General features: G+C 42.7%; 5 protein-coding genes across 11 annotated transcripts in view; 2 read left to right on the plus strand and 3 right to left on the minus strand.

Moving 5' to 3' along the window:
* The window catches only part of cpne4a (copine IVa), a 95,633-nt gene extending 94,955 nt beyond the window's left edge, over positions 1–678 (minus strand). The window contains exon 1 of one of the 2 annotated variants that reach the window (XM_031836333.1): positions 426–678. The gene's annotated coding sequence lies outside the window, so the exon portion shown is untranslated. The remainder of the gene's footprint in view (positions 1–425) is intronic. The other variant, XM_031836342.1, reaches the window with a different exon arrangement.
* A 2,305-nt stretch (positions 679–2,983) lies between these two features.
* On the plus strand, positions 2,984–7,681 carry zgc:153896 (alkaline phosphatase family protein). Its single transcript, XM_020468679.2, has 5 exons — positions 2,984–3,315; positions 4,597–4,742; positions 5,301–5,924; positions 6,061–6,283; positions 6,482–7,681. Exons 1-5 carry the CDS (start codon positions 3,078–3,080, stop codon positions 6,550–6,552), a joined length of 1,302 nt encoding a protein of 433 aa, XP_020324268.1. The 5' UTR covers positions 2,984–3,077; the 3' UTR covers positions 6,553–7,681.
* A 1,097-nt stretch (positions 7,682–8,778) lies between these two features.
* tmem116 (transmembrane protein 116) lies at positions 8,779–13,695 on the plus strand. Of its 4 annotated transcripts, none has more exons than XM_031836389.1 (11): positions 8,793–9,206; positions 9,817–9,863; positions 9,998–10,061; positions 10,235–10,399; positions 10,810–10,914; positions 11,022–11,071; positions 11,262–11,345; positions 11,602–11,743; positions 11,829–11,973; positions 12,099–12,178; positions 12,263–13,695. In XM_031836389.1, exons 1-11 carry the CDS (start codon positions 9,132–9,134, stop codon positions 12,476–12,478), a joined length of 1,173 nt encoding a protein of 390 aa, XP_031692249.1. In that variant the 5' UTR covers positions 8,793–9,131; the 3' UTR covers positions 12,479–13,695. The 4 variants fall into 4 exon arrangements, with proteins under 4 accessions (XP_031692235.1, XP_031692243.1, XP_031692249.1 ...); XM_020468676.2 differs by having other exon boundaries at positions 8,950–9,206; positions 10,271–10,399; positions 12,263–13,375; XM_031836375.1 differs by having other exon boundaries at positions 8,779–9,206; positions 12,099–13,695.
* A 7-nt stretch (positions 13,696–13,702) lies between these two features.
* LOC116376353 (gamma-aminobutyric acid type B receptor subunit 2) lies at positions 13,703–25,570 on the minus strand. Of its 3 annotated transcripts, XM_031836352.1 has the most exons (21): positions 25,530–25,570; positions 22,969–24,870; positions 22,624–22,761; positions 21,201–21,371; positions 20,919–21,020; positions 20,726–20,791; positions 20,345–20,533; positions 19,906–20,148; positions 19,717–19,777; positions 19,558–19,635; positions 19,294–19,438; positions 18,984–19,116; positions 18,773–18,880; positions 18,532–18,654; positions 16,778–16,888; positions 16,461–16,685; positions 16,091–16,261; positions 15,781–15,941; positions 14,216–15,336; positions 13,972–14,119; positions 13,703–13,811 (listed from the first exon to the last, which is right to left on the minus strand). In XM_031836352.1, exons 2-19 carry the CDS (start codon positions 23,215–23,217, stop codon positions 15,168–15,170), a joined length of 2,643 nt encoding a protein of 880 aa, XP_031692212.1. In that variant the 5' UTR covers positions 23,218–24,870; positions 25,530–25,570; the 3' UTR covers positions 13,703–13,811; positions 13,972–14,119; positions 14,216–15,167. The 3 variants fall into 3 exon arrangements, with proteins under 3 accessions (XP_031692212.1, XP_031692219.1, XP_031692225.1); XM_031836359.1 differs by lacking the exon at positions 25,530–25,570 and having other exon boundaries at positions 15,781–15,983; positions 22,969–23,623; XM_031836365.1 differs by lacking the exons at positions 16,461–16,685; positions 16,778–16,888; positions 25,530–25,570 and having other exon boundaries at positions 22,969–23,622.
* Positions 24,141–24,854, minus strand: rpp25l (ribonuclease P/MRP 25 subunit-like). Its single transcript, XM_031803380.1, has one exon. The coding sequence runs from the start codon at positions 24,852–24,854 to the stop codon at positions 24,141–24,143; it is 714 nt and encodes a 237-aa protein (XP_031659240.1).
* Positions 25,571–25,700: the final 130 nt, after the last annotated feature.

Genomic DNA, 25,700 nt, shown 5'->3' on the forward strand with positions numbered 1-25,700 from the left:
TGAAGGATGCTCATAACTTCATACAGATTCAATAAAAACCACCAGGTTCCACAGCCCAATTCAGTTGCCTAATAACACAGATTGGCAAGAGCAGGTACGGTGACAGGTAGATATGACCTCATTGTTGCTGGACATATTTGAAGTACTGTTACCAACACATTTTCCTGCAACACTTGCAAAAGATATGATCGATGTAGCCTTTCCTACAACCTGTCAATTATTCAGCCTTGAGAAAAAAGCCTTGAGAATCTACAGGCAGGTGTCACACATAATAAACTAGGCCTATGTAAAACTGGGGGAATTCCAGCATCAGAAACATTTTGATCAACAAAGTGAATTATAACAGATATTATTAAAAAATGTTCAATATCAACAATTTTCAATGCATGTTTATGCAAATACTTTGTCATTGATTCTAAACTCACCTTATAAAAATATGAACAAAAATAATCCCAAACCAGTGACGCTGACAAAAAAAAAACTTTTAAAATTCAAAGGCTCCGATTTGAGCAAACTCGGCTAAGAAAGATGACTTCACCACACAGAGAACCAAACCCCATTCTCAATCCATTGTTTATATCAGCAGCGATAGAGGAACCTGCCCTCTTTACGTTCAATCTAGTTGTGTCTCCCCCTTTCCTCTTTATGAAAGACGGTTGGAGAACAGTCCCAAAGATGATTTCACTGGCTCCCGCATCACTTCAGATGCACCCTCTTCTTCAATGAGATGTTGCTGCGCGCCGCGCTATCACTAACTTGACAATACTGCCCTCTTGTGGCTGTTGTTTTAAATGAGTTAACACCTCCTGTCACACTTGAAATATCTTGTGCTTCGTACACACCACATACTCTCAAAATTATAAATAGATGCTTTCACGTTATGAAACGTTTCACGAAATCAGTCAATTGAAATACATTCATTAGGCCCTAATCTATGGATTTCACATGACAGGGAATACAGACATGCCTCTGTTGGTCACAGATACCTTAAAATAAAGGTAGGGGTGTGGATCAGAAAACCAGTCAGTATCTGGTGTGACCACCATTTGCCTCATGCATGGACACATCTCATTGGCATAGAGTTGATCAGGCTTTTGAATGTGGCCTGCAGAATGTTGTCCCACTCCTCTTCAATGGCTCTGCGAACTTGCTGGATATTGGCGGGAACTGGAACACACTGTCGTACACGTCGATCCAGAGCATCCCAAATATTCTTAATCGGTGACATGTCTGGTGAGTATGCAGGCCATGGAAGAACTGGGACATTTTCAGCTTCCAGGAATTGTGAAAAGATCCTTGCAACATGAGGTGATGGCGGAGGATGAATGGAACGACAATGGGCCTCAGGATCTCATCATGGTATCAAATTGCCATCGATAAAATGCAATTGTGCTCGTTGTCTGTAGCTTAAACCTGCCTATACCATAACCACATCGCCACCATGGGGCACTCTGTTCACAATGTTGACAACCATCAAACTGCCCGCCCACACAACACCGTACACTTGGTCTGCGGTTGTGAGGCAGGTTGGACTACTGACAAATTCTCTAAAACTACTGACAAATTCTATAAAATGATGTTGGAGGTGGCTTATAATTGAGAAATTAACATTCAATTCTATGGCAACAGCTCTGGTGGGCATTCCTGTAGTCAAAAGGCCAATTGCACGCTCCCTCAAAACATGGCATTGTGTTGTTTGACAAAACTGCACATTTTAGAGTGGCTTTTTATTGTCCCCAGCAAAAGGTGATCATGCTGTTTAATCAGCTTCTTGATATGCCACAACAGGTGGATGGATTATCTTGGCAAAGAAGAAATGCTCACTAACAGGGATGTAAAGATATTTCTGCACACATTTTGAGAGAAATATACTTTTTGTGTGTATGGACAATTTCTGGGATATTTTATTTAAACTCATGAAACATGGGAACAACACTTGACATGTTGCGTTTATATTTTTGTTTAGTGTACATTGCTATGACATCATTGGTAGGCTATTTCCTTTACAATATTGAATGATCAATAAAAATTAAAGGGTAAATGTGAGTATTATTTGATATTATATCAACGTTATTGGGGGAGGGGGGGGGGTAGAAATGTGTCATAGCAGATAGACTGCTTTCTGATCAGTTACAGTTACAAAAGCTCATTAAACTTCAAATAATCAGGAGTTATAGGAGGACGTTGTAATGGCTGGAATGGAGTTAATGGAACGGAGTCAAACATGTGGTTTCCATATGTTTGATCTGTTTGACTCCGTTCCATTAACTCCATTCCAGCCATTACAATGAGCCTGTCCTCCTATGGCTCCAGAGCGACTACAGTTCATTGATTCATTTTAAGATAGCTAGGTGAGAGAACCACATAAAGTATCACAGACATAGAAAGTCTAACTTTTCCTCAATAAAGCAGCTATCAGCAAAGTCACCTGCTGCGACCCCTAAGGGGTTGGGACACTGTCTGAGGTCACCTAAATAAGATTCCTATCATGTACAATTACATTTTAGTAGATTGATTTCAGGAAAGTTCATATTTCAAAGTGATTTTCAGGGTGATGTTTTATTGTTTTGTTGATACGGTGGACTGACTTGGACAGAAGCTGTTGGTGGAGTATTTTGGACATCAAAGGTTAAAAAAAGAATAATCATAATAATAAGATCTGCCTACTCAGGTACAAAGCATAGAAGTAGAGTCTGTCAAATACCTTGTTTAACCTCAGGGCTCTGGCATGCTGTTTAGAGCATCATTACAGGGTCCTACCTGACCCATTACTTCACTCACAACTAAAGATAACTCTACCTATATGCTGAGTAGCTGAGTAGACAGATCTTAGTCTTGGGTTAATGACACTCTTGGGTCCATAGACTGATCTCTAGGCATCTTAGGTGAAATCTCTCTTCAGATAACAATTGATAACACCCCTCCTGTCTATTAAAGCAAGGCACATTCAAGGTTTGTCCTTTGCAGATAACACTCTTCAAAGAACACATGTTATCTTCCTGGCCACAATGATGACTATAAATGACATCCATCAAGCCCAACAGGATTAGTTAGTGCAGACAAGCCAAGACATCAAGATGTGGTTGGATTTGTATTTGGGAATGGCAGTTCTTCTCAGTGTAGAGTGCAAACCATTGAACAAGGGGACACACAACAAGTTGCTAGTGATCTCCTTTGATGGTTTCCGATGGGACTATGATCAAGACGTAGACACCCCTCACATGGACAAGTTAGTGGTAGATGGAGTGAAGGCAAAGTACATCACCCCTCCGGCTATCACCATGACGTCCCCATCTCACTTTACCACCATAACTGGTAAGGCAGAAGAGTTACAAAATGCTATTGACTTGTTGCGTGCATTTGAGCAGCGTGTTTGAAGTTCTCAATCAGGTGCATATTCATCAAAAATAAGAAGTATTTCCTTGGGTAACATGTGACTACGGGCCCAAGTTACTGTTTCAAAACTGGGTTTGAAGTCAAATGTAGCCTCCTACTGTAGATGGATTATTGACTGTTGATTTCTTTGGCCAAATATTTCAATTCTTCCATAAAAACAGTTTTGTTTGTGGCATGTGCCCAGAAAATGCCAGTCCTGACCATGATCTCACTCACGTCACAAAGTAGCCCCACTTGTCAGTGTTCTGGGTGGCAGGTAAGCCTAGTGGTTAAGAGCTGACTAGGTGAAAAATCTGCCGATGTGCCCTTGAGCACAGCACTTAACCATAATTGCTCCTGTAAGTCGCTCTTATCTCTGCTAAATGACTCAAATCTAAATGAAATGTTCTTTTGGATTTTTAGGACAATCTATTATGTCGTTCTGCCCCTGAACAAGGCAGTTAACCCACTGTTCCTAGGCCATCATTGAAAATAAGAATTTGTTCTTAACTGACTTGCCTAGTTAAATAAAGGTACAATTAAAATAAAATAAATAAAATGTACACTGTATATGTGCACATACTGCACATATCCTTCGGGTCCTAACTATATAAATACAGATCTGGTCAAACTTGCTGATTACTTGATCTCTGGGCAATTGACCTCACTTTAATCTGACCCTAGAGTTATTCCTGAGAAATGGAAATCACCTTATGTTTTCATTTGCTAATGCAGGAAAAACCTACAAATCTACAGACAATTTCTAAATGTTCTCTTATATGACAGTGATAAAATATATATATAGTACAGCAATTCTAGTTGTAAATGCCATCTTCGATATCCTTGATAAGACATCACTGAGGTTTTGGATACTGTTTATCATAATGTCATGACGAAAAGACAATTCAACCTGGAAGGTTGCTGGTGTAACAGTATAGACTTTACGTCCGTCCCCTCGCCCCGACCTGGGCGCAAACCAGGGACGCTCTGCACACGTCAACAGTCACCCTCGAAGCATCGTTACCCATCGCTCCACAAAAGCCGCGGCCCTTGCAAAGTTGCAAGGGGAACCACTACTTCAAGGTCTCAGAGCAAGTGACATCACCGATTGAAACGTCACTAGCGCGCACCACCGCTAACTAGCTAGCCATTTCACATCGGCTACACTGGCATTAAAAAATATTTACATATCATTCTACTTTCTTCTCATATCTCTCACAGGGAGATGGATAGAGGATCATGGAGTTGTCCACAATATGATGTTTAATTCCACAACTCATCAGAAAGTCGTCCATAAAGCTACCTTGAAGAGGTCTGAGTGGTGGGACAATGGAGCATTACCGTTGTGGATTACAGCACAGAACCAGGTGAGGAACTGGTCATGATTTGATCCTGTACATAAAATATCACAAGTGTTATTTGTCTAATATGCAGATTTAGCTTACAGTCCTCCTACCCACAGCTACAGAAACCACTGTCAGACTATTTACACTGACCCCCCCCCCCCCCCATTTGTTTTGTACACTGGTGCTACTCGCTGTTTATTATCTATGCATAGTCACATCACCCCTACCTACATGTACAAATGACCTCAACTAACCAGTACCCCTGCACACTGACTTGGTACCGGTACCCCCTGTATATGGCCTCATTATTGTTATGTTATTGTGTTACTTTTTATAATTTATTGAATTTTTTACATGAGTTTATTTGGTAAATATTTTCTTAAACTCTTCTTGAACTACACTGTTGGTTAAGGGCTTGTAAGTAAGTACTTCAAGGTAAGGTGTTGTATTCGGCGCATGTGACAGATAACATTTCATTTGACTTGATTATTTTTAGGTGAATGAAGTTGCTCTAATGAAAGTTAAGACCCCTACTACACCCTGTAATTAGAAGCATACATACCTTTTCTTCTCTTTCAGGGCCTGAAAACAGGTTCCTTTTTCTTTCCAGGAGGAGCCGTCAACTACAGTGGTCAAAGTGTAAACCGGGCGGTGGTTGAGGAAACAGGTCAACAAGATGATAACGAAACAGAGTGGCAACAGAATATTGACACTGTGTTGAGCTGGTTCACCGAAGAAGATTTTGACTTTGTGACTCTGTACTATGGAGAGCCTGACAACGTGGGTCATGCCAAAGGACCAGACCATCCTGACAGGAAAACCATAATAAAGCAGATTGACCGCACCATCGGATACCTGAGGGAGGCCATCCAGCGAGATGGTTTGACAGAAAACCTGAACATCATCATCACCTCTGACCATGGCATGACAACCGTCAAAAAAAGACCTCTTGTAGATGAGATAATCCTCTCTAAATACCTGAATTTCTTCAACTTGGTTTATTTTGAGCTCCTTGACTACGGCGGGTTTGGAATGATCACGCCGAAGAAAGGAAAGGAACAGCAGGTTTATGATGCTCTCATGAAGGCCCCAAACCTCACAGTCTACAAGAAGGAAGATATGCCAGAGAACTTTCATTTGTCTAAGAATGACAGAATGCAGCCTATTATTGTCATTGCTGATCTAGGTTTCAACTTAAACTCGGTAGGTACTGGTATTAACTTTAAAGACACTTCATATATACTATGTATATATATATTTACTTTAAAAAAATGTTAAAGTAAAAATATCACAGATTTAAAAAATAAAAACAATTATGATATGCATGTAATTTCAACAGCGGTTCATCGTCTACGTAAACAAAGGAGATCATGGATTCCACATGGACGAAATGGACATGAAGACCATCTTCCGTGCTTTTGGACCAGATTTCAAAAAGAGTTATCTGTCCGAGCCCTTTGACAGTGTCCACATCTACCCTCTAATGTGCAAGCTGTTGCAGATAGATCCAGCCCCTAACAATGGTTCCCTATCTGTCACCGAGGGCATGCTGGTGCAGAACGGTACGAGCTGGGAGCTTCTCCTAGAAAGCATTTTAGTATCAAAATGCATGAAAGTGTCTATTAATTCATTCTAATACAGGAAGATATCAACCTTAATGTGTGCTCCACTGATGATACTTCTTCTATAAGATAATTATCAAGACTGACATGACAAATGGTTATATCACATAACTAATGGTGCCATTCTTCTCTACACAGGTGGGAGAAGAAATCAGATGTCCCTTGGTGTTTTGGCATCGATATTTGTCTACATTTTATTTGTCATGTAGTTATTTATGATGTTGGTTATTTTCCGTAATGTTCGTTAACTGAAAACAATTGCATAGGTGATTCAATCATAACCAAAACTCCAACAAATATTTTTAAGGAGGATCACATTCACTATGATGTTCATCAACAATATCCATCTGATTGTATTATACACTCAGTTTCCAGTTTATTAGATACACCTATCTAGTGCCGGGTCGGACCCCCTTTGCGCCAGAACAGCCTGAATTCTTCAGGGCATGGAAACGTTGCTCAATTGGTATCAAGGGAAAACATTCCCCACACCATTACACCAACAGCCTTTATTATTGACACCAGGCAGGATGGGGTCATGGACTCATGCTGCAATAGCCCATCTGTGACAAGGATGGATGTGTTGTGCGCTCCGAGATGCCGTTCTGCACAGCACTGTTGCACTGCGCAGTTATTTGCCTGTTTGTAGCTTGCACAATTCTTTCCATTCTCCTTCGACCTCTCATCAACGATCTGTTTTCGCCCATAGGACCGCCGCTGAACGGATGTTTTTGGCACCATTCTCTGTAAATCCTAGACACGGTTGTGCATAATATAATAAGCCCAGGAGGCCGGACGTTTCTGAGACACTGGAAACGGCTCGCCTGGAATCGACAATCATACATACCATGCTCAAAGTCGCTTAAGTCACTCATTTTGTCCATTCTAAAGTTCAAGCCTGCTTTATACACTGAGTGTACAAAACATTAAGAACACCTTCCTAATATTGAGTTGCATGTCTATTCCATGGAAAGAGCAGGTATTCTTAATGTTTTGTACACTCAGTGTATAGCAAGCCACAGCCACGTGACACACTGTCTGCTAACCATTTTGGGGAACGGGGTGGTGTGCCTAACAAACTGCCCACTGAGTGTATGTTTAATAATCAAACCAGTCAGCATTGGCTCAAATAACTTCGTCTAGAACCTACATGTAATACTGCCACCTGCCCACTGATGGTTCAGGGGTTTCAAGTAGCCTGATTCCTTTGAGAAGTTGTTGCCTTTCATTCTAAATGGCAGATTTGATTTGGAGTCATATTTTGGTTTAAATATTTGTTCTGACTGTATATTTATTTGTTGTTATTATGCTTTAATAAACGTGCACGATGAATGAGTATTGCAGTTTTAAAATTAAAATGTTTAACAGGAAACAGGATTTGGATCTAAGGTGTTATTACCACCTGCAGCCAGCTGGGGATATCTTTTTTTTTTTAAATAAATGTAACCTTTATTTAACTAGGCAAATCAGTTAAGAACACATTATTTTAAGAACAAATTCTTATTTACAATGATGGCCTAGGTACAGGGGGTTAACTGCCTTGTTCAGGGGCAGTTAGACAGATTTTTACCTTGTCAGCTCCGGGATTCAATCTAGCAACCTTACAGTTATTGGCCCCACTCTGTAAACACTAGGCTACCTGCCGCCCCAACTGTATACACATATCCCAACCAATGGAAATGTTACAGAACAGACCGATCTGAAAACACAGATGGAGGAAATAGAAAACGTACATAATCTCCGTTTGCCCTTTATTTCATACTGAATATTATGAAAGCCTCCCTGACTAAAACAAATTGCAGTTTTGAAACTGCAGTAAAAGTGTAGTAACTGCAGTTAACTGTGGTATTTTGGACATAGTAATTGCAGAATAACTGCACTCTAATTAAGCAAAAGGCATGAGGAGGTGTGGTATATGGCCAATATAACACGGCTAAGGGCTGTGTCCAGGTCGTGCGTTAGAACAGCCAGTAGCCGTGTTATATTGGCCATATACCACAAACCCCGGAGGTACCTTATTGCTATTATAAACTGGTTACCAGTGTAATTAGAGCAGTACAAATAAATGTTTTGTCATACCTGTGGCTAACTGCAGTTATACTGCACTCTGACTGTTCTTTCAATGACAGTCTGACCAGGTGAATCCAGGTGAAAGCTATGATTCCTTATTGATGTCACTTGTTAAATCCACTTCAAATCAGTGTAGATGAAGGGGAGGAGATGGGTTAAAGGGGGATTTTTAAACCTTGAGATGATTGAGACATGGATTGTGTGTGTGCCATTCAGAGGGTGAATGGCAGGACAAAACATTGAGTGCCTTTGAACGGGTATGGTGGTAGCTGCGCTAGGCGCAACTGTTCTTCGTGTTTTGTACAATCAGTGTATATTTTTCACATTGATGCCGTTTATTTTTGTCATCGCCAAGGTTATTGTAGGGTTAAGTGGTGACTTGAAATTAAAACAACAAGGGTGATGAATAGGCTATGGGCTATTGCCTAATGTAAATTATAAGATTATGAAACCAGCCATGGATGAGTGGCTACACTTGTTGCGGTCATGTGACGAAGCATTAACGGGTTAGGTCAAATGGAGAGTGAGCGCGCCCTGCATTCTATGTGACGTTAAACTGCTGCACAACCACTTCAGTTTTGGATCCGTGCGTGTCTAGGTTACTCAGCCTAAATCACAACTAGTCTCTGATGTTTTAAGCTATGACTGAATGTTTTGGGAACGACATATATATATATATATATTCTACAATTGGGTTAAGTCTTAGAATAAAGAAAAAATGTTACATTTCGTCTTGCAAGATGTCTCAAACAACACGGAGCAAAACACAACAACGCCTGAGGACTGGACTGTTGTAAGTCATTTACAAGTATTGTGTTAAGTATTAAATATTGTGATTATTCATTTGTAGTTGTCCTGTATTTAAACTACTGCAATGTGTACAGCAATGTGTATTTCTTAGTTGTAGCTACATCGTTGCCACATGTGTCTGCAGCATGGCTTTTGGGGGGTGGGACCACCCTCTAGCACTGTAGAAAGTGGATGAGATTATTCTCCTCAGTTGACCAGACTAGTGTTATAGGATAGTAGTGTTATAGGATAGTAGTGTTATAGGATAGTAGTGTTATAGGATAGTAGTGTTATAGGATAGTAGTGTTATATGATAGTAGTGTTATAGGATAGTAGTGTTATAGGATAGTAGTGTTATAGGATAGTAGTGTTATAGGATAGTAGTGTTATAGGATAGTAGTGTTATATGATAGTAGTGTTATAGGATAGTAGTGTTATAGGATAGTAGTGTTGTAGGATAGTAATGTTGTAGGATAGTAGTGTTATAGGATAGTAGTGTTATAGGATAGTAGTGTTATATGATAGTATTGTTATAGGATAGTAGTGTTATAGGATAGTAGTGTTATAGGATAGTGACTGTTTTGGTTTCTAACCAACACCTTTCCCCTGTAAAGGTGTACTTTGCAGTCAGGTGGATCCAGATGACTATGGCAGTGCTGAGGTAAGCAGCTGTTTCCAAATTGTTTCCACATTTAAGCATGCATTTACAACCTCTTTGTAATTGTACAATCTGGTGATCACACGGGTCAAATGAGGAGCTCTTCCCAATGTGGTTTTTCTTGTTGTTGTTTGCAGCATTGTCGGTTCAGGTTCCATAATTGTTTATGCAACTTTCCAACACCTTATAAGGACACCTGAGGTTAGTTACAAACACTACAGATGATCCCCTCTACAGTTGGTTTTAATTGTTTCCACATTTAAGCATGTATTATACCCTACCTTAATTGGTAGAAAGGCGCTATATAAATCCAATCGTTTTTTGTTAATAATAACAATATTATTAACCTACCTACAAAACCATGACTGCTTTAGACTCCAAAACAATGGCCAATACCACCTCCTCTGCAGATCCAGCCATTGTTCTTACTGAGTGTGACAGACTTGCTGCTGGCAGTCAGCTGGCTGGTAGGAGCAGTACTGTTCACCCAGGACTGTGATAGCCATGCCACCTGCTACAACCTACACATCGTTGAACAGGTATGTACACAGACACAGTATAATACATTCATTTACAGTAAGAATTGACTTAATGTTTCACTGAGAAATAGATGTCCAAGGCAGATCTAGATCCAGCCCAAATGAAGTAGAGCAGCAAATCTAGCCCAATTTGACGCCTCTTCAATTCTGTTAGATCGGGACAAAGGAGTCTGGATGTGGCTGACCCATTTCCCTTGTACTTGTGCACTGGAATATTCTGTACCAAGGGAACATGATATATAACCCCACAACAAAACCAATGATGGTCCTAGATATCTAATCTTCATGGATATGCAGAAAGGGAACACCATTTCATTGATACGTCATACCAGGCTTCTCACCACTAAAATAGAAGTAAATGTTGGTTGACTCATGGTGACCACTGACGGAGAACCCCTGTCTTTTAACAGATCCTGTATATGACCTCGTTCTTCTACACATTGAACTATGTATGGACCCTGTACTCTGGGCTAAATAACAGATTCTACAGTAGCCTTCATGGATACCCAGCCCAAGTAGGTGCTACCTGACAAATTATTGTTTTGATGTCTGACACATTTGGTTGTCTGTAATTCCCCATATTCAACTGTTTGGTTAAAGTCTGGCCTCTGTTTTTTTTAAGTGCGCCACCAAACTGAGAAGTTTCAGCAAGATTGCTGCAGTCCTGTCATGGTAAGCATGGATTATTTCACAGAAAGACTATTTCATTTACATGTATTTATTTAACCTTATTTAACCAGGCAAGTCAGTTAAGAACAAATTCTTATTTACAATGATGGCCTAGTATATGCTTGACCTATTTAAAGTTCAGTAGATGTCATTATATGTATGCTAAATGTCCTGTCCCCATTTCTCCTTCCAGTGTCCTCCCCGTGCTGCTGATGCTGCCAGTGTTTGTAACAGGAAACATGGACCACTGTTACACAAACTTCAGCCAGCCTTACAAGTAGGTCTGTAGCATGCATCAAAAGTAGGAATATTATCATGGAGAGAGTTTATTTTGGGATAGAGATAATTGTGTGTCAATAAGGTTTGCAGTTTTAGTAAGGCAATCAGAATTCATATCAAGCACTCCCGTGCTAAATGTTTGGTCAATTAATATGATTTAATCGTCATTGTTAATGTGTTTTTTTATTATACATATCTCTTGTTGATTTGAGGTGCATAATGGTTAGACTAAAGTCCCTCTCCCTGCATATTAGGTGCCTTCTAATGCACACGGAGGCACTCTTCATGTCCACTGACTTGAGCAAGATGGAGGTGGACTCAGCTTGCCGCCTGGGACACATGTACAGTATTGCTGTCTTCCTGGCAGTGTTCCTCCTCACCTTTGTTGGCATTGTGGTGAGTCAGCCTATCCCATGGTTACCAGCTTACATTTATTTTATTCAAACGTATCTTGGCTTCACACGTCTTTTGTCTACACCAGGTGCTCATGGGAAAAGCCCGCACTGTTTACAGACGTTGTGTGAGTTCTAGCGGTTTCCTCGGCGACAGGCAGTGGGCGTCACTTCGTGTTCTGGACCGACACATGCTCCTCTACCCCTCTGTCTTCTTCTTCTGTTGGGGCCCAGGTAACTACAGTACTGTTCACCCAGCTCAGAATCCTAGGGCCCCCCCGGCTTGCTAAATGATTTGTAGCAGCTGAAAATCACATTCTCCTCTCTGATATATTGCCTTATTTACCTTTTCATTTCAGCAGTGTTCCTGGCAGCCATGATTCTGTACAACCCCAAATCAGTGGAGGGAGTTGTGGGCGTCATTCTCTACATCTTACAGGTAAAACTGCCAGCTGCTCTGAAACCTACATCCAAGACGTGTGCAACCTCAGTCCATGGCTTAACTTCTACTTCCTCATCCCAGGCCTTCACCTCATCCTCTCAAGGCCTTCTGAACTGTGTGGTGTACGGCTGGACACAGACACACTTCCGCTCAGCTAGCAAAGATGCTCTAAGGGACATGGACACCCAGACGCCACTTCTGAGATCTCAGAAGAAAGGCTATAAAACTCTATGGTCAACACCATCCCCCAAACCAGATGATATAGAAGGATCTGGTATTCTACCGACACCACATTAACTTACTATGGTGGTTGTGACACTGGCAAAAGAAATTAAACAAAGCCTTTTGTGCCAGACTAGGAGTGACAGTTTGGTTTTGAATCTTGGGGACAGTACCTTGGGAAGCACCTGTTATACCAATGAAGCAAGAACACCCTCGGCTGTACACAAGGGACAGCAGGGTCCAACCAGACAGAGGCTGAACTGCTGAGGCGTAAAAAAGGGAAGAACCAGGGAATTTACAAGGAGAGGAAGAGCAGCTCTGAAACAGGATCTGAGAGCTCTGTACTTTCATAGGAATCAGAGTCACTCCCTCCCTCACTTGTTTTGACTGCATCGCTCGTGCAAACATTGTCTCTACATTAGTGTTTAGAATTTCCCACAGTAGTTGGGGATAGCCGAGGATATTTGTGAAAGGCTTTGTAACTGACTGGCATGTCTTTGATTTAGAGGGGCCCTGATTGAGCCCAACCGTGTGGAAACAGTGAGCAGCCTGTCACTTTTCATCTTGATGGAACAAAGGCCCTCCATTCACAGAGATGCTGCTTGACGTACGAGTTTGGCCCGTGGTGTTGTGTGATGGTCGTAGATACGCAAGTGTTGCAATGTTTAGTTTTCGCCCTGCATGGGCTTGGTCACAGAAATGTGACTGTAGGTTTATGCTCACTCCTTGAGTTCAATTCTAAACTTTATCAAAGGGGACAATTATTGCCTTGCATGAGAACAGGATAAATACATCACCACAACATACAATTATTGCCTTGCATGAGAACAGGATAAATACATCACCACAACATACAATTATTGCCTTGCATGAGAACAGGATAAATACATCACCACAACATACAATTATTTTTTTTCTGAGATGCAAATGAAACTGAATGAAAATAATGGGAATTTCCGGTCTGTCAATGCATTGGACTTTATTTCTGTTTAACTCAATCCATCAATATGAAATGGGCATTGCAGCTCAAATATAGTAACTGCTGCAGCCTCATCAAAACAATAAAATCTTGTTTCACTCCCACATCCGACCAGCTGCATCATGGCAGTTATCAAAGATGAGGCTGTAGTCAGTGCCTCCAGCTTTGACGAAATCAGAGACCGTCTTACTCCCTTTAAAGTTTTTGGTTTCAACTTTCTGCAAAAAGTTTTAAAAAACAATGTTTTAATCTGTGTATTTGCCACTACAGAGTCATTTCAATAAAATATGCTTATGAAAGAAAGCTGATTGAATACTTGCCTTCCAGTCTCGACCCATGTGGCGTGCAGCCACCACTACAGTCTGAGAGCTGATGCCAAATCCATCCCCTTTATGGACAAGCCACTGGGAGCCATCAGCCAAAGTCACTCTGTGGATCAACAACGAAGGATTAGACATAGCGGGTAGTTTAGGCCATTTCTTAATTAATAAACATGATGTTGCTAGATATGCAGTAACATACAACTGACTTTTGTGGGTTTATTTGATAAATATCATACGCATTTCATAGATAATATGATGTTACTCACCTGACTCCTGAGTGGCTGAGAACCCCCACCTGAAAGGACATGCCTTCAAGGGGTCTCCTCATTCTGTCTGCTTCATACACCTTGGAGTTGTACAGCTTCCTCAGGTCAGACATTTTAGATATGTCATAATTGTAGGATCCTCCACCACCTATGAGAAACGTTATAATAACACATGAACAACATAACAATAACATCATAATACTGTATTTATAGATATTTCTTCAAAATAGTTGTTGAAACTTACCACCACTGAAAGAGGATTCCACATTTACAACCAAAAGGGCCAGAAGAGCTGGCAGGATGAATGCGGTTCTGATGGAGAACATGGCAGGATCCTTTTCCCAAGGATGTTGTTGTGGATACCTAATACACTTTCTGCAGTGAGATAGATTTACCTTTTTATAAACCCCAAATTGAGACACTCCTCCCTTATTTGTTATCGCAGCACATCCTGTTCAAATAGAAAGTACTGTCTGGCCACAACAGTGGATTTTGCAAAATAGTTGGACCACTTTTTTTATATAGATATTTATTGTTTTACAAATATGCACATTTAAAGGTTATACTCTCATCCGATTATTCTTCATCTTTGAAAGACTGATAACAAACTTGAATTTGCCTAGACATAGCCAAGATGTTGTTTTCTCCAGGACACAGGCAATGTTTGGAAAGACAATCAATTATTTATTTGACTGCTGTAAAGGGTTAACTTCTGCCTTGGAACAGTTTAAAGTTCATTCCTGGGCTTTAGCAAACCAGGAAATTCCCAGAGTGACAACATGACAGAGCAGTACCAGAGAGCAGTACCACAGCACAGAGCAGTTACCAAGAGTGCAAATACAGTCACTGCCAGTATCCTGCTGCAATACAAGATACTCCCATGTTGGGAAACAGGGGGAACGGCCAACATTTTTTGTTTTTCCATGAGGAGACCACTTCTATGAGTTGCACTGCAATCAATCTACTAAAAATCCATAAAGAAAGCAGCCATTGTAATTTACCACACAACTTTTGTCAGCACCACATTGTATGTAGAACTTGTCTGGATGTGAACATGACTTCAGATGTGAATGATGCGATGGCAGTCCAAGTAAAGGAAGGTCATTTGACTTCCAGCTGCCAGTGGAACCAGAGGCAGTTCAATGAATATTGTAACTTTTCCAGTGTATTGTCACTCATTGTAGAGGGAAATACAGTCACAGCCCGGTGACCATGACCCGATGCGATGGTGGCATATGTCTCTGTTGGGCACTGGGGACATCGGGACTTTTCAGAAGGCTGGAACAGCTGGCACTCATTCCCCCAATGGCTGGCATGTAGGCATGGTGAAGAATTGGCAGCTGCACGGACCATCTTCGTTGGACGCTGCAAAGGAAAACAAGTGTGTAGGATGTTTCATTTCAAAATATATATAGTAGATATTTCTATAAAAATATAGTTAAATATACACTGAGAGTACAAAACATTAGGAACATCTTCTTAATATTGAGTTTGCCCTCAGAACAGCATCAATCATCAGGACATGAACTCTACAAGGTGTCAGAAGTGGTCCACAGGGATCCTGGCCCATGTTGACTCCAATGCTTCCCACAATTATTTCAAGTTGGCTGGATGTCCTTTGGGTGGTGGACCATTTAACAATAGAATAAAGGATCATAGTTTTCACATGGATTCACCTGGTTAGTCTATGTCATGGAAAGAGCACATGTTCATAATGTTTTGTATACTCAGTGTATATATAGAAAGTATAGAAAATATTTGTATTGCATAATGTATCTTTTAGTATCAGAGTAATATATTTTCCTGTACTGTTCAGGTGAGTTGATGTCATCAAAGAGTTCCCTGTTCATCCTGGGCACATCCTCAGAGCACACCTGGGCTCTCAGTCTCACTTCATGGCCCTGTGGACTGGGAGGACTCAGCTCTTTCTCTAGTACTTGCATGGCGACATCCTCCAACTGGTCACCAATCTGCAAAGACCATTTCTATGTTCATTCCCAAAGTTCCACCATCTGAAATGGCATTAATGATTATTAGCTCCACAACAGATGGGGGTTCAACCTACAAAGGTTAAAGTTCTGTGAATTGTTTAGACTCAAGACAAGGGGTCAGAACTCACCTCTGTGATTCTCCTCCGGAGCTGCTGGTTTTCAGTCTGCAGGCTTTCAAGAGATCTGCCCTGATTGAGACTGCTAGAGGAACTGGAGGTCTCCGAATCCTCCTTGTGAAGATCACATTGTAACCAGCTAGTTGGATCCACTTGGTTGGGATTGTCTCGGATTTTTACAAGCTAGGATACAAGACAGAAGCATTCAATTATATTTTTCAAGACGAGTGTTTACATCCAACATCATCTAGCATATACACCAATTTGTAAACAATATACATTGAGAAACGGAAGTAAAACGAGAACATTGAGATAAATGAGATATTTGATGAGAGCTCAACATGTATACAAGAGGAGGTTTCAGAGATGAGGCAGGTGACACCTTGGGCAGGAACACCAGACACAGAGTGCAGGTACAGCAGGAGATCACCACCAAAGCCATGATGAAGAGCTGCACATTAGGGTTATACTGGGTCAGGAAGCACCCTGATGCTCCAATGATAGACATGACGGTCACGTGGTACATGCTCAGCCTTGTGTACTTGCTGTCATCGAGGAGATGGATATGTGCATGCCTTGTTCTCAAGGCCAGGAAACATCCAAGAAACTAAAGAAAATATGGAAAACCATCAACTAGATTATCAGCTTTGTTTGAAAAGGATCCTGGGTGTTGAACATGGTTCTGGCAATTTCTCTCACCATTAGAAGCCCTTTGTAGCCATATACAATGGCGAGCCATTTAGTCAGGTTTGTACTTTCACAGTGCTCCAGGAAGTGCCTTGTATTAACATCTTCACCACCAGGAGCAGTCTGAAACACCACAAAAAGGAAAGACTACTTGAATATTTTTGATCTCCCTCCGAGGTTCACATTTACTATGACTCTACCACACGGTCGACTCCAGACCAGAGCCATTCACCACCGCCACACGGTCGACTCCAGACCAGAGCCATTCACCACCGCCACACGGTCGACTCCAGACCAGAGCCATTCACCACCGCCACACGGTCGACTCCAGACCAGAGCCATTCACCACCGCCACACGGTCGACTCCAGACCAGAGCCATTCACCACCGCCACACGGTCGACTCCAGACCAGAGCCATTCACTACCGCCACACGGTCGACTCCAGACCAGAGCCATTCACTACCGCCACACGGTCGACTCCAGACCAGAGCCATTCACTACCGCCACACGGTCGACTCCAGACCAGAGCCATTCACTACCGCCACACGGTCGACTCCAGACCAGAGCCATTCACTACCGCCACACGGTCGACTCCAGACCAGAGCCATTCACTACCGCCACACGGTCGACTCCAGACCAGAGCCATTCACTACCGCCACACGGTCGACTCCAGACCAGAGCCATTCACTACCGCCACACGGTCGACTCCAGACCAGAGCCATTCACTACCGCCACACGGTCGACTCCAGACCAGAGCCATTCACTACCGCCACACGGTCGACTCCAGACCAGAGCCATTCACTACCGCCACACGGTCGACTCCAGACCAGAGCCATTCACTACCGCCACACGGTCGACTCCAGACCAGAGCCATTCACTACCGCCACACGGTCGACTCCAGACCAGAGCCATTCACTACCGCCACACGATCGACTCCAGACCAGAGCCATTCACTACCGCCACACGGTCGACTCCAGACCAGAGCCATTCACTACCGCCACACGGTCGACTCCAGACCAGAGCCATTCACTACCGCCACACGGTCGACTCCAGACCAGAGCCATTCACTACCGCCACACGGTCGACTCCAGACCAGAGCCATTCACTACCGCCACACGGTCGACTCCAGACCAGAGCCATTCACTACCGCCACACGGTCGACTCCAGACCAGAGCCATTCACTACCGCCACACGGTCGACTCCAGACCAGAGCCATTCACTACCGCCACACGGTCGACTCCAGACCAGAGCCATTCACTACCGCCACACGATCGACTCCAGACCAGAGCCATTCACTACCGCCACACGGTCGACTCCAGACCAGAGCCATTCACTACCGCCACACGGTCGACTCCAAACCAGAGCCATTCACTACCGCCACACGGTCGACTCCAGACCAGAGCCATTCACTACCGCCACACGGTCGACTCCAGACCAGAGTAATTCACTACCACCACACGGTCGACTCCAGACCAGAGCCATGCACTACCACCACACGGTCGACTCCAGACCAGAGTAATTCACTACCACCACACGGTCGACTCCAGACCAGAGCCATGCACTACCATCACACGGTCGACTCCAGACCAGAGCCATTCACTACCATCACACGGTCGACTCCAGACCAGAGTAATTCACATAAACAAGGTAATCAAAAAGGCAGTTAAAATTGAAAGGCTAACTTCAACAACGTCTGCATCCCCTACACAACAAAAGATAAGAGAGCAAGACCAAGGTTAAAATAGAAAATGTAATTGAAGTGTTACCTCTTGGCTGAACTCTTCCACTGTTCGTCTGAGTGGATCCACCATCTGCCAGCAGGTTAACAGACACAGATCGATTAGCAGCATTCCCCCGACAATTATCCATAGTTGGTCATCCTTAATAATCTGAAGAAAGAACAGAGAGGGAGAGGATGAGTATTAAATATTAGACAGGAGAGATGGCGATTAAGAGGCCTGTACTTTTTGAGTTTCTTTAACTTGATCTTTTGAACTTTGAGTTTACCTTTTCAATTATCTCCTTATTTTTGACAATTGTCCAGACCCTCCAAGTTTTCGCAAACAATGCCCCAAAGGTTGTGGTGTATCCTACAGAAAGAATATATGTGCGAATCTGTGACAAGAGGGAAAAAAATGAAACAATGTGCATCCCTTGAAACAAGGGGTTCCTTCCTTATCACTGAAATGCTTAGACGTTTAAACTCATGTGTACTCACAGGGCAAAGCGTAACAAACACTTTGTCAGTCACAAGGGATCCATCCAGCCCATAGAGGAAGACGGAGGTACAGGCCAGCATCGTACCCAGGATAATGAGGTAGTTCATGGACGGACTGGACTTCTTCATGACCCTATGGGAAAAACAAAATATTGAGATCAACGGGTAGCCTTGTCTGAGCAGAGCATGTGAGTAAGTAAACTGGATAACAACGAAAGAGAGAACAACCTTGTGTTTCGATGAAAGCTACCTCAAAAAGTATCTAGTTCAATAACAAGCCAATACAAGATGCTTGGAATAATGATCTTACCAATGGTTGTGATGCTTGATGTGGAAGAAGAGGAAGAAGAGTGCCATGAGCATGGCCAGGCCAGTGGTGGATAACAAGATGATGTAGAGGGGAACACTGACATCCCACCGCTGGGAGTGTGCCCGGTCTTTAGGCGGCTGCATGCCTATGAAAGGCACAAAAAAGTAGAATGCAAAGACTGTGACAAAAACAAACGTTTTTTGTGTGCTTGAGGTGTCATCATCAGATGTCTCAATGCCTTGTCCTAATAGTGTGGCCACCTACCTTGAAACTTGATTAAGTGGTTGAGTTCTAATTCTTCTGCTTCAGCATTATACTGGCCTATCTTCACCTCCCGGCCCTCTGTGGAAACACATGCAGTTGATAAATATTTCACAAAGAATGTTCTCTAAATTCGTGGAAATACACATATGTAATGTTTACCTTGAAATTGGCTTAATTTAATAGTTCCCATGCGTTCCCCATTTCTAAACATAACTTGACCCTAAAAAGAAGAAGAGGAAAAGAAAGTCAATTTGACAAGAATATTTGTAAAGCACATCTTATCTTTAGTCTTTTGGAGCAACGATCCATCTAAAATGGAATGTTAACACAACAGTCATGCTAACTTACAGTTACACCCTCAAAGCAAATCTCCTTCATGGAATCCAGGACCATTTGTCCAATCTCCTTGCTGCTGACTGTGAAGTTCCGGTGGATGTCATATCTCTCTCTGTGACGAACAGACTCAATGACCCTGGTCAATGCTTTCACCATCACCCAAACTCCATCATAGGCAAACCCATGGAACTTGCTGGCAACCAACCCTCTCTGCAGCAGCTCTCTGTTGTAAGTCTCGTCATACTCTTCTGGGGTCTAAACAGAAACACAAAGGTGTTTGTTTGACTTCTCTTAATGGTCTTGCATTACCGTTGCTACACTGCAAATATACTGTTTGAAGTTTTCAACATTACGTCCACGTTTTGTTATAAACACACGTTATCCATTGGAGAGAGCATGGTACAGTATCGACAGAATATGCTGTCCCTTTGCTGAAAACCTCAGTACCTACCCTTCCTGAGATGCCTTTTATCTGTCTGTTACTGAGGTGTGTGAAGTCCACAGTGATGTAGCCTTCCATTGCGGTCAGCAGGTTGTTTGAAGCACAGTTGGAGGAGTTGGCCTCCTCCCACCAGCTCCCCTGGTAACCGCCAGGGAGGATCCACTGATACCTCCCGCCAAACATGTTCAGGCTGTAAGCCTAGAAGACAACGGTTATATGGTCATTACAAACACAAATGGTTATCATAACGATAATTCAAAACTAATTGTATGATTGAATGCGCTGTTAAACTGCTATTAATCTTTGTCTCAAACAAGTGCTAATCATTAATGATGGCATTGTGTTGCATCGCATCATATTTTAATGTAGGTTTTCTGGTTATGTACTCACACAGCAAAAGACTTTGGAGGCTGAATTCTCGTCAAACAACCCAATAATGATCGTTACATCCATATCCTGTAGAAAGGGACATGACACAAAACAGATTGACACGCTGAGGATGCATCTGCAATTTTCTGAAATAATGCAATTCAGTGCCAAATTCTAACTTTGTAAGTAAAGATGATTTGGGCATATTACTCACCTTCAATTTCTTTACATTGATACATGGGTCAGTGGACAGGCTTTCAGTTACAGCAACCATAACATCAGCCTTGCTCAGTTGTTTAGTCAGATCTCTCCTTATCTTTCAAAGACAGGACAATATAGACTTTACAATTCATACATAGGACAGCATAGTTGTCAGCAGTCTTAATCAATAGGCTAATGCCGGATACCCTTGTATCCCTACTTGTAAATGGCGATAACAGCTACATTGTACACCAAACAGACATGTGACAGAAAGGGTTACCACGGTCAGTGGTACCTCTGAGATCCTCTGTACATCCTGGGTCAGCGTCCCTACACGTCTCCACTTGTAGTTCTGTAGGATCTTCACAACAGCCTGATTGACTGTGTTGTCCGAGGTGACCATTCGGAAGAAGTTGGGATATTTTTTCTCATCATCTAAAACAGGCGTTGTTGCAGTGAAAGAAAGCTGAAATATTGAATGTGCAATATTGTTAGGCTTGAAGAGCACTAAATCAGTATTTGAAGTACTACCAATTGTGTTATTTGCATGTATGTCACCTATTAAATAACACGCTCTATTGTGATACACAATACAACGTGATGTAAAATGGTTGCTCAGTGCCTACAATACAGTGTGATGTAAAATGGTTGCTCGGTGCCTACAATACAGTGTGATGTAAAATGGTTGCTCGGTGCCTACAATACAGTGTGATGTAAAATGGTTGCTCGGTGCCTATAATACAGTGTGATGTAAAATGGTTGCTCTGTGCCTACAATACAGTGTGATGTAAAATGGTTGCTCGGTGCCTACAATACAGTGTGATGTAAAATGGTTGCTCAGTGCCTACAATACAGTGTGATGTAAAATGGTTGCTCTGTGCCTACAATACAGTGTGATGTAAAATGGTTGCTCAGTGCCTACAATACAGTGTGATGTAAAATGGTTGCTCAGTGCCTACAATACAGTGTGATGTAAAATGGTTGCTCGGTGCCTACAATACAGTGTGATGTAAAATGGTTGCTCGGTGCCTACAATACAGTGTGATGTAAAATGGTTGCTCGGTGCCTACAATAGAGTGTGATGTAAAATGGTTGCTCGGTGCCTACAATACAGTGTGATGTAAAATGGTTGCTCGGTGCCTACAATACAGTGTGATGTAAAATGGTTGCTCGGTGCCTACAATACAGTGTGATGTAAAAGGGTTGCTCGGTGCCTACAATACAGTGTGATGTAAAATGGTTGCTCAGTGCCTACAATACAGTGTGATGTAAAATGGTTGCTCAGTGCCTACAATACAGTGTGATGTAAAATGGTTGCTCAGTGCCTACAATACAGTGTGATGTAAAATGGTTGCTCAGTGCCTACAATACAGTGTGATGTAAAATGGTTGGTCAGTGCCTACAATACAGTGTGATGTAAAATGGTTGCTCAGTGCCTACAATACAGTGTGATGTAAAATGGTTGCTCGGTGCCTACAATACAGTGTGATGTAAAAGGGTTGCTCGGTGCCTACAATACAGTGTGATGTAAAATGGTTGCTCAGTGCCTACAATACAGTGTGATGTAAAATGGTTGGTCAGTGCCTACAATACAGTGTGATGTAAAATGGTTGCTCAGTGCCTACAATACAGTGTGATGTAAAATGGTTGCTCGGTGCCTACAATACAGTGTGATGTAAAATGGTTGCTCAGTGCCTACAATACAGTAAAAAAGATACCTGTACCAGGTTCCACGCCTGTAGTGATTCAACAATGACGGATGTGACTGATGGACACACACCTCCAAAGATCATTAAGTATTTTGGCCCAAAGCATATGGCATCAAAGTAGGCTTTAAGTCCTTTGGCAATATTACACTAAAGACAAAGAGAAAACGAAGAGTGAACTGTCCCACTCCATTCATCATCATTATGATTCCAAATGCACTGAACAGCTTACATGTCCTTTTTTGCATTAAAATACACTACTTTTAACCTTGTTCTCCACATAAACAATGTGCACCCCACTAACAGAGGCTTGTTGGTCCAAAAACACCAGTCCACTAACACACCAGCAAACGTTACCTCTGAATCTATGACGTGAAAATTGATCTCATAGTTTCTTAGAGGAGTCTGCTGCCTGCTCAGGTCGTCTAGAGCGAGCTGGACAGCCGGCAACACGGACGCCGTAAGGTTTCCCCGCCCTGGGTTGTCTGTCAGTGGCATGATCCACAAGACTGGCAGAGAGTGGCGAACCTGGGACAAAGAAGGAACAACAACCAGCCATGAGAGAACCAGGATCTGTCCTGAGCTTGCCCGTCCACCACCACTCATCCTTTCTCCCTGTCACTTCCCAGTCTCCACTCCCTGGTGTATTTCTCCTCCTGACTAGCACACCTCCTGTAATGGAGTCAGGTCCTAGTTAAGACCCCTTAATCCTCGTCTGTTCCAGCCAGGCCATTCCACACACCGCAGCTGCTCCCTCAAGAGAATCCACTGAAGAGGATAAAGGGATAAGGTGCTGGCAGTGACTGACGAGGTTACCTACATCTGTCACTCTGATCCCACTGCACACATTCACTGATTGCTATGCTCTGGTTTTATTCTAGAAGGAACTTTTAATATAACTTTTCAATATTTTGACATTTACAATGTAGGTTATTCCCCTGTGGATTATGAAAAAATGAAGCTCCACAATCAGACGTATAGGTTAAAGAAAAGTCTGTGATTGACAGCTGATGTTATTACAGGGAAAGAATACCTTTATGTTCAAGACCGCTCAAACCTTCAAACTCTGGCATCATTACATTATCACCACAAGGTGGCAGTGTTGTTCAACTTCTCAAAAGAGCTCAAGCAGAACGTTCAATTAACTCCTTTATCCAGCAATAACATTCACTCATTTGAAAGTGTTATTGTTCTGCATGTAGTTGCAGAACAAGCTATAATACATTTTCTATAAAAACATAAAACATCAAAATGACCAGTGCAATCATGTACAGGCTACACTTTATTTACTTATAAATGAGACAAAATATTGAACTTAAATATAAGAGCACAAAGAAAGTCTGAAAATACTCAGGCTTGACCTATGACCTTAGGCACTCGCTCACATCCTCTCTCCCAGAAAGTGAGTCATAACACAATAACGGAAAAGTTGGAAAGGTTGATATTTTGTGCACTCATCGGCCGATGGGGGACTGTCTTGTGATTATAACAGGTTGGTCCAAAGGCCTCTTCCACACACAGAACACATCTCATTCCTGCCCTGCCAGCGCCCCCTTACCACGACTCTGGCCTTTTCCTGGCTCTCTGGATCGATCAGTCTGTCTGACAGGGCCTCCTGGTCCCTTACCCCTGCCACCACCACCTCCCCTCTTCCTCCTGCCCCCATGTCTCTGTCCACCAGCCACCCCTGCATCCTCCTTGGCAGCCTGTGCCCACAGGGCATCAAAGTTCCCTGGAGCCTGGTATCCAGGCAGGCTGGCATCCAGGGGGTCTCTGGAGAGCAGTACCCAGATAGCAGGTATGTTTCTACTGACTGTGAGGCTGTCCAGGCCTGCCGCAGGCTCCAGGGGTTCCCACACCTCCAGGACAGTGCTGAAGAGTAGCCTGGTCTGCTGGTGCAAGCCTTTCACACGGCGCTTCAGGATCTCCACACACGTGATGGCCTTGGAGACCCCCTTCCCCATCCCAGTGAATACTATCTGCCGGCTAGGCATCTTTTCCAGTGCCTGGGAGTATGGTGCTTCCTGGACCTCGGTGGTGCTACCCCCTTCTTCGCTCTTAGGCTGCATCCCCTCGCCTTCCAGCGCTCTGGGCTTGACCTCCATGCGGCTCAGGGCGTAGCGCATGAGGTTGCGGATCTTGCTGCCATCCTTCACTCTAACCTCATTGGTGTCGCTGGAGAGGCCAGGGAATGGGCAGGGGCAGGGCTGTTCCACCGTTCGCGCCTTACTGTAGTTCTCCATGTCATCTGTACCTTATCTTTGTAGACAGAGACAGACGTACAGAATATTTGATCAACACGGTATTAGAACTAGCGTACAGTAGCCTCAGACTTTTACCTAATAATCTTGCTGCCATATCCCTTAATTTTCTAGCTAAATACTCTGGCTGTAGCTGGCCAAGTACCTCATTAATAAAATACAACCACTGACTGTTTCGTTGAGATTCAATGGCTACATGCGCGCCGTGTTAACATTTTAGAGCAACGACAATGAGAAACAGTATGTGGTTGTATTTGATTACCGTTTTTTTTTTTTTTTAAAGGTATGGATTTCAGCAAACAAAAAAGGCACACAACAACAGAGGACAAACATAGGTACACGATAAGGGCTTAATCATTTAAAAAATGTGAAGTATCGACTGCATAGCGAATCGAAGGAGACGGAGTTTCATTTAAAAAACCGAGATCCGTTTCAAAAACGTCGCTCAACTCCGTAGAGTTGATGTAGCCTACTTGGCAAACTCTGGCTGTGCCTAGCTACTGTTAGGTAGGTGTGTCAGCCATGAAGAGACATATGCTATCTAATTAAGATTAACTTCGTTATAAAACTCACGTATTTACAAAAACCCAGTCTTAAGCATCGGGTGTGTTCTGATCAGCCCGGTTAACACAGTCAAATAAACAGTTTATTACTTACCCGAAAACATAGGACATCCGTATGTCGCAAAGGGCTCTGATCGTATGACGTTCGCCGCTGCTGCAAAAAGCATTAAAGAGCCCCGATACATTCTGGGAGTTGTAGTAGATATATATATATATATATATGCAATCCTTTACTTTTTAAAACATGACTGACTGGAAATAACAA

The sequence above is a fragment of the Oncorhynchus kisutch genome, linkage group LG2 (genome assembly GCF_002021735.2).
Source record: "Oncorhynchus kisutch isolate 150728-3 linkage group LG2, Okis_V2, whole genome shotgun sequence".
Classification (NCBI taxonomy): Eukaryota; Metazoa; Chordata; class Actinopteri; order Salmoniformes; family Salmonidae; genus Oncorhynchus; species Oncorhynchus kisutch.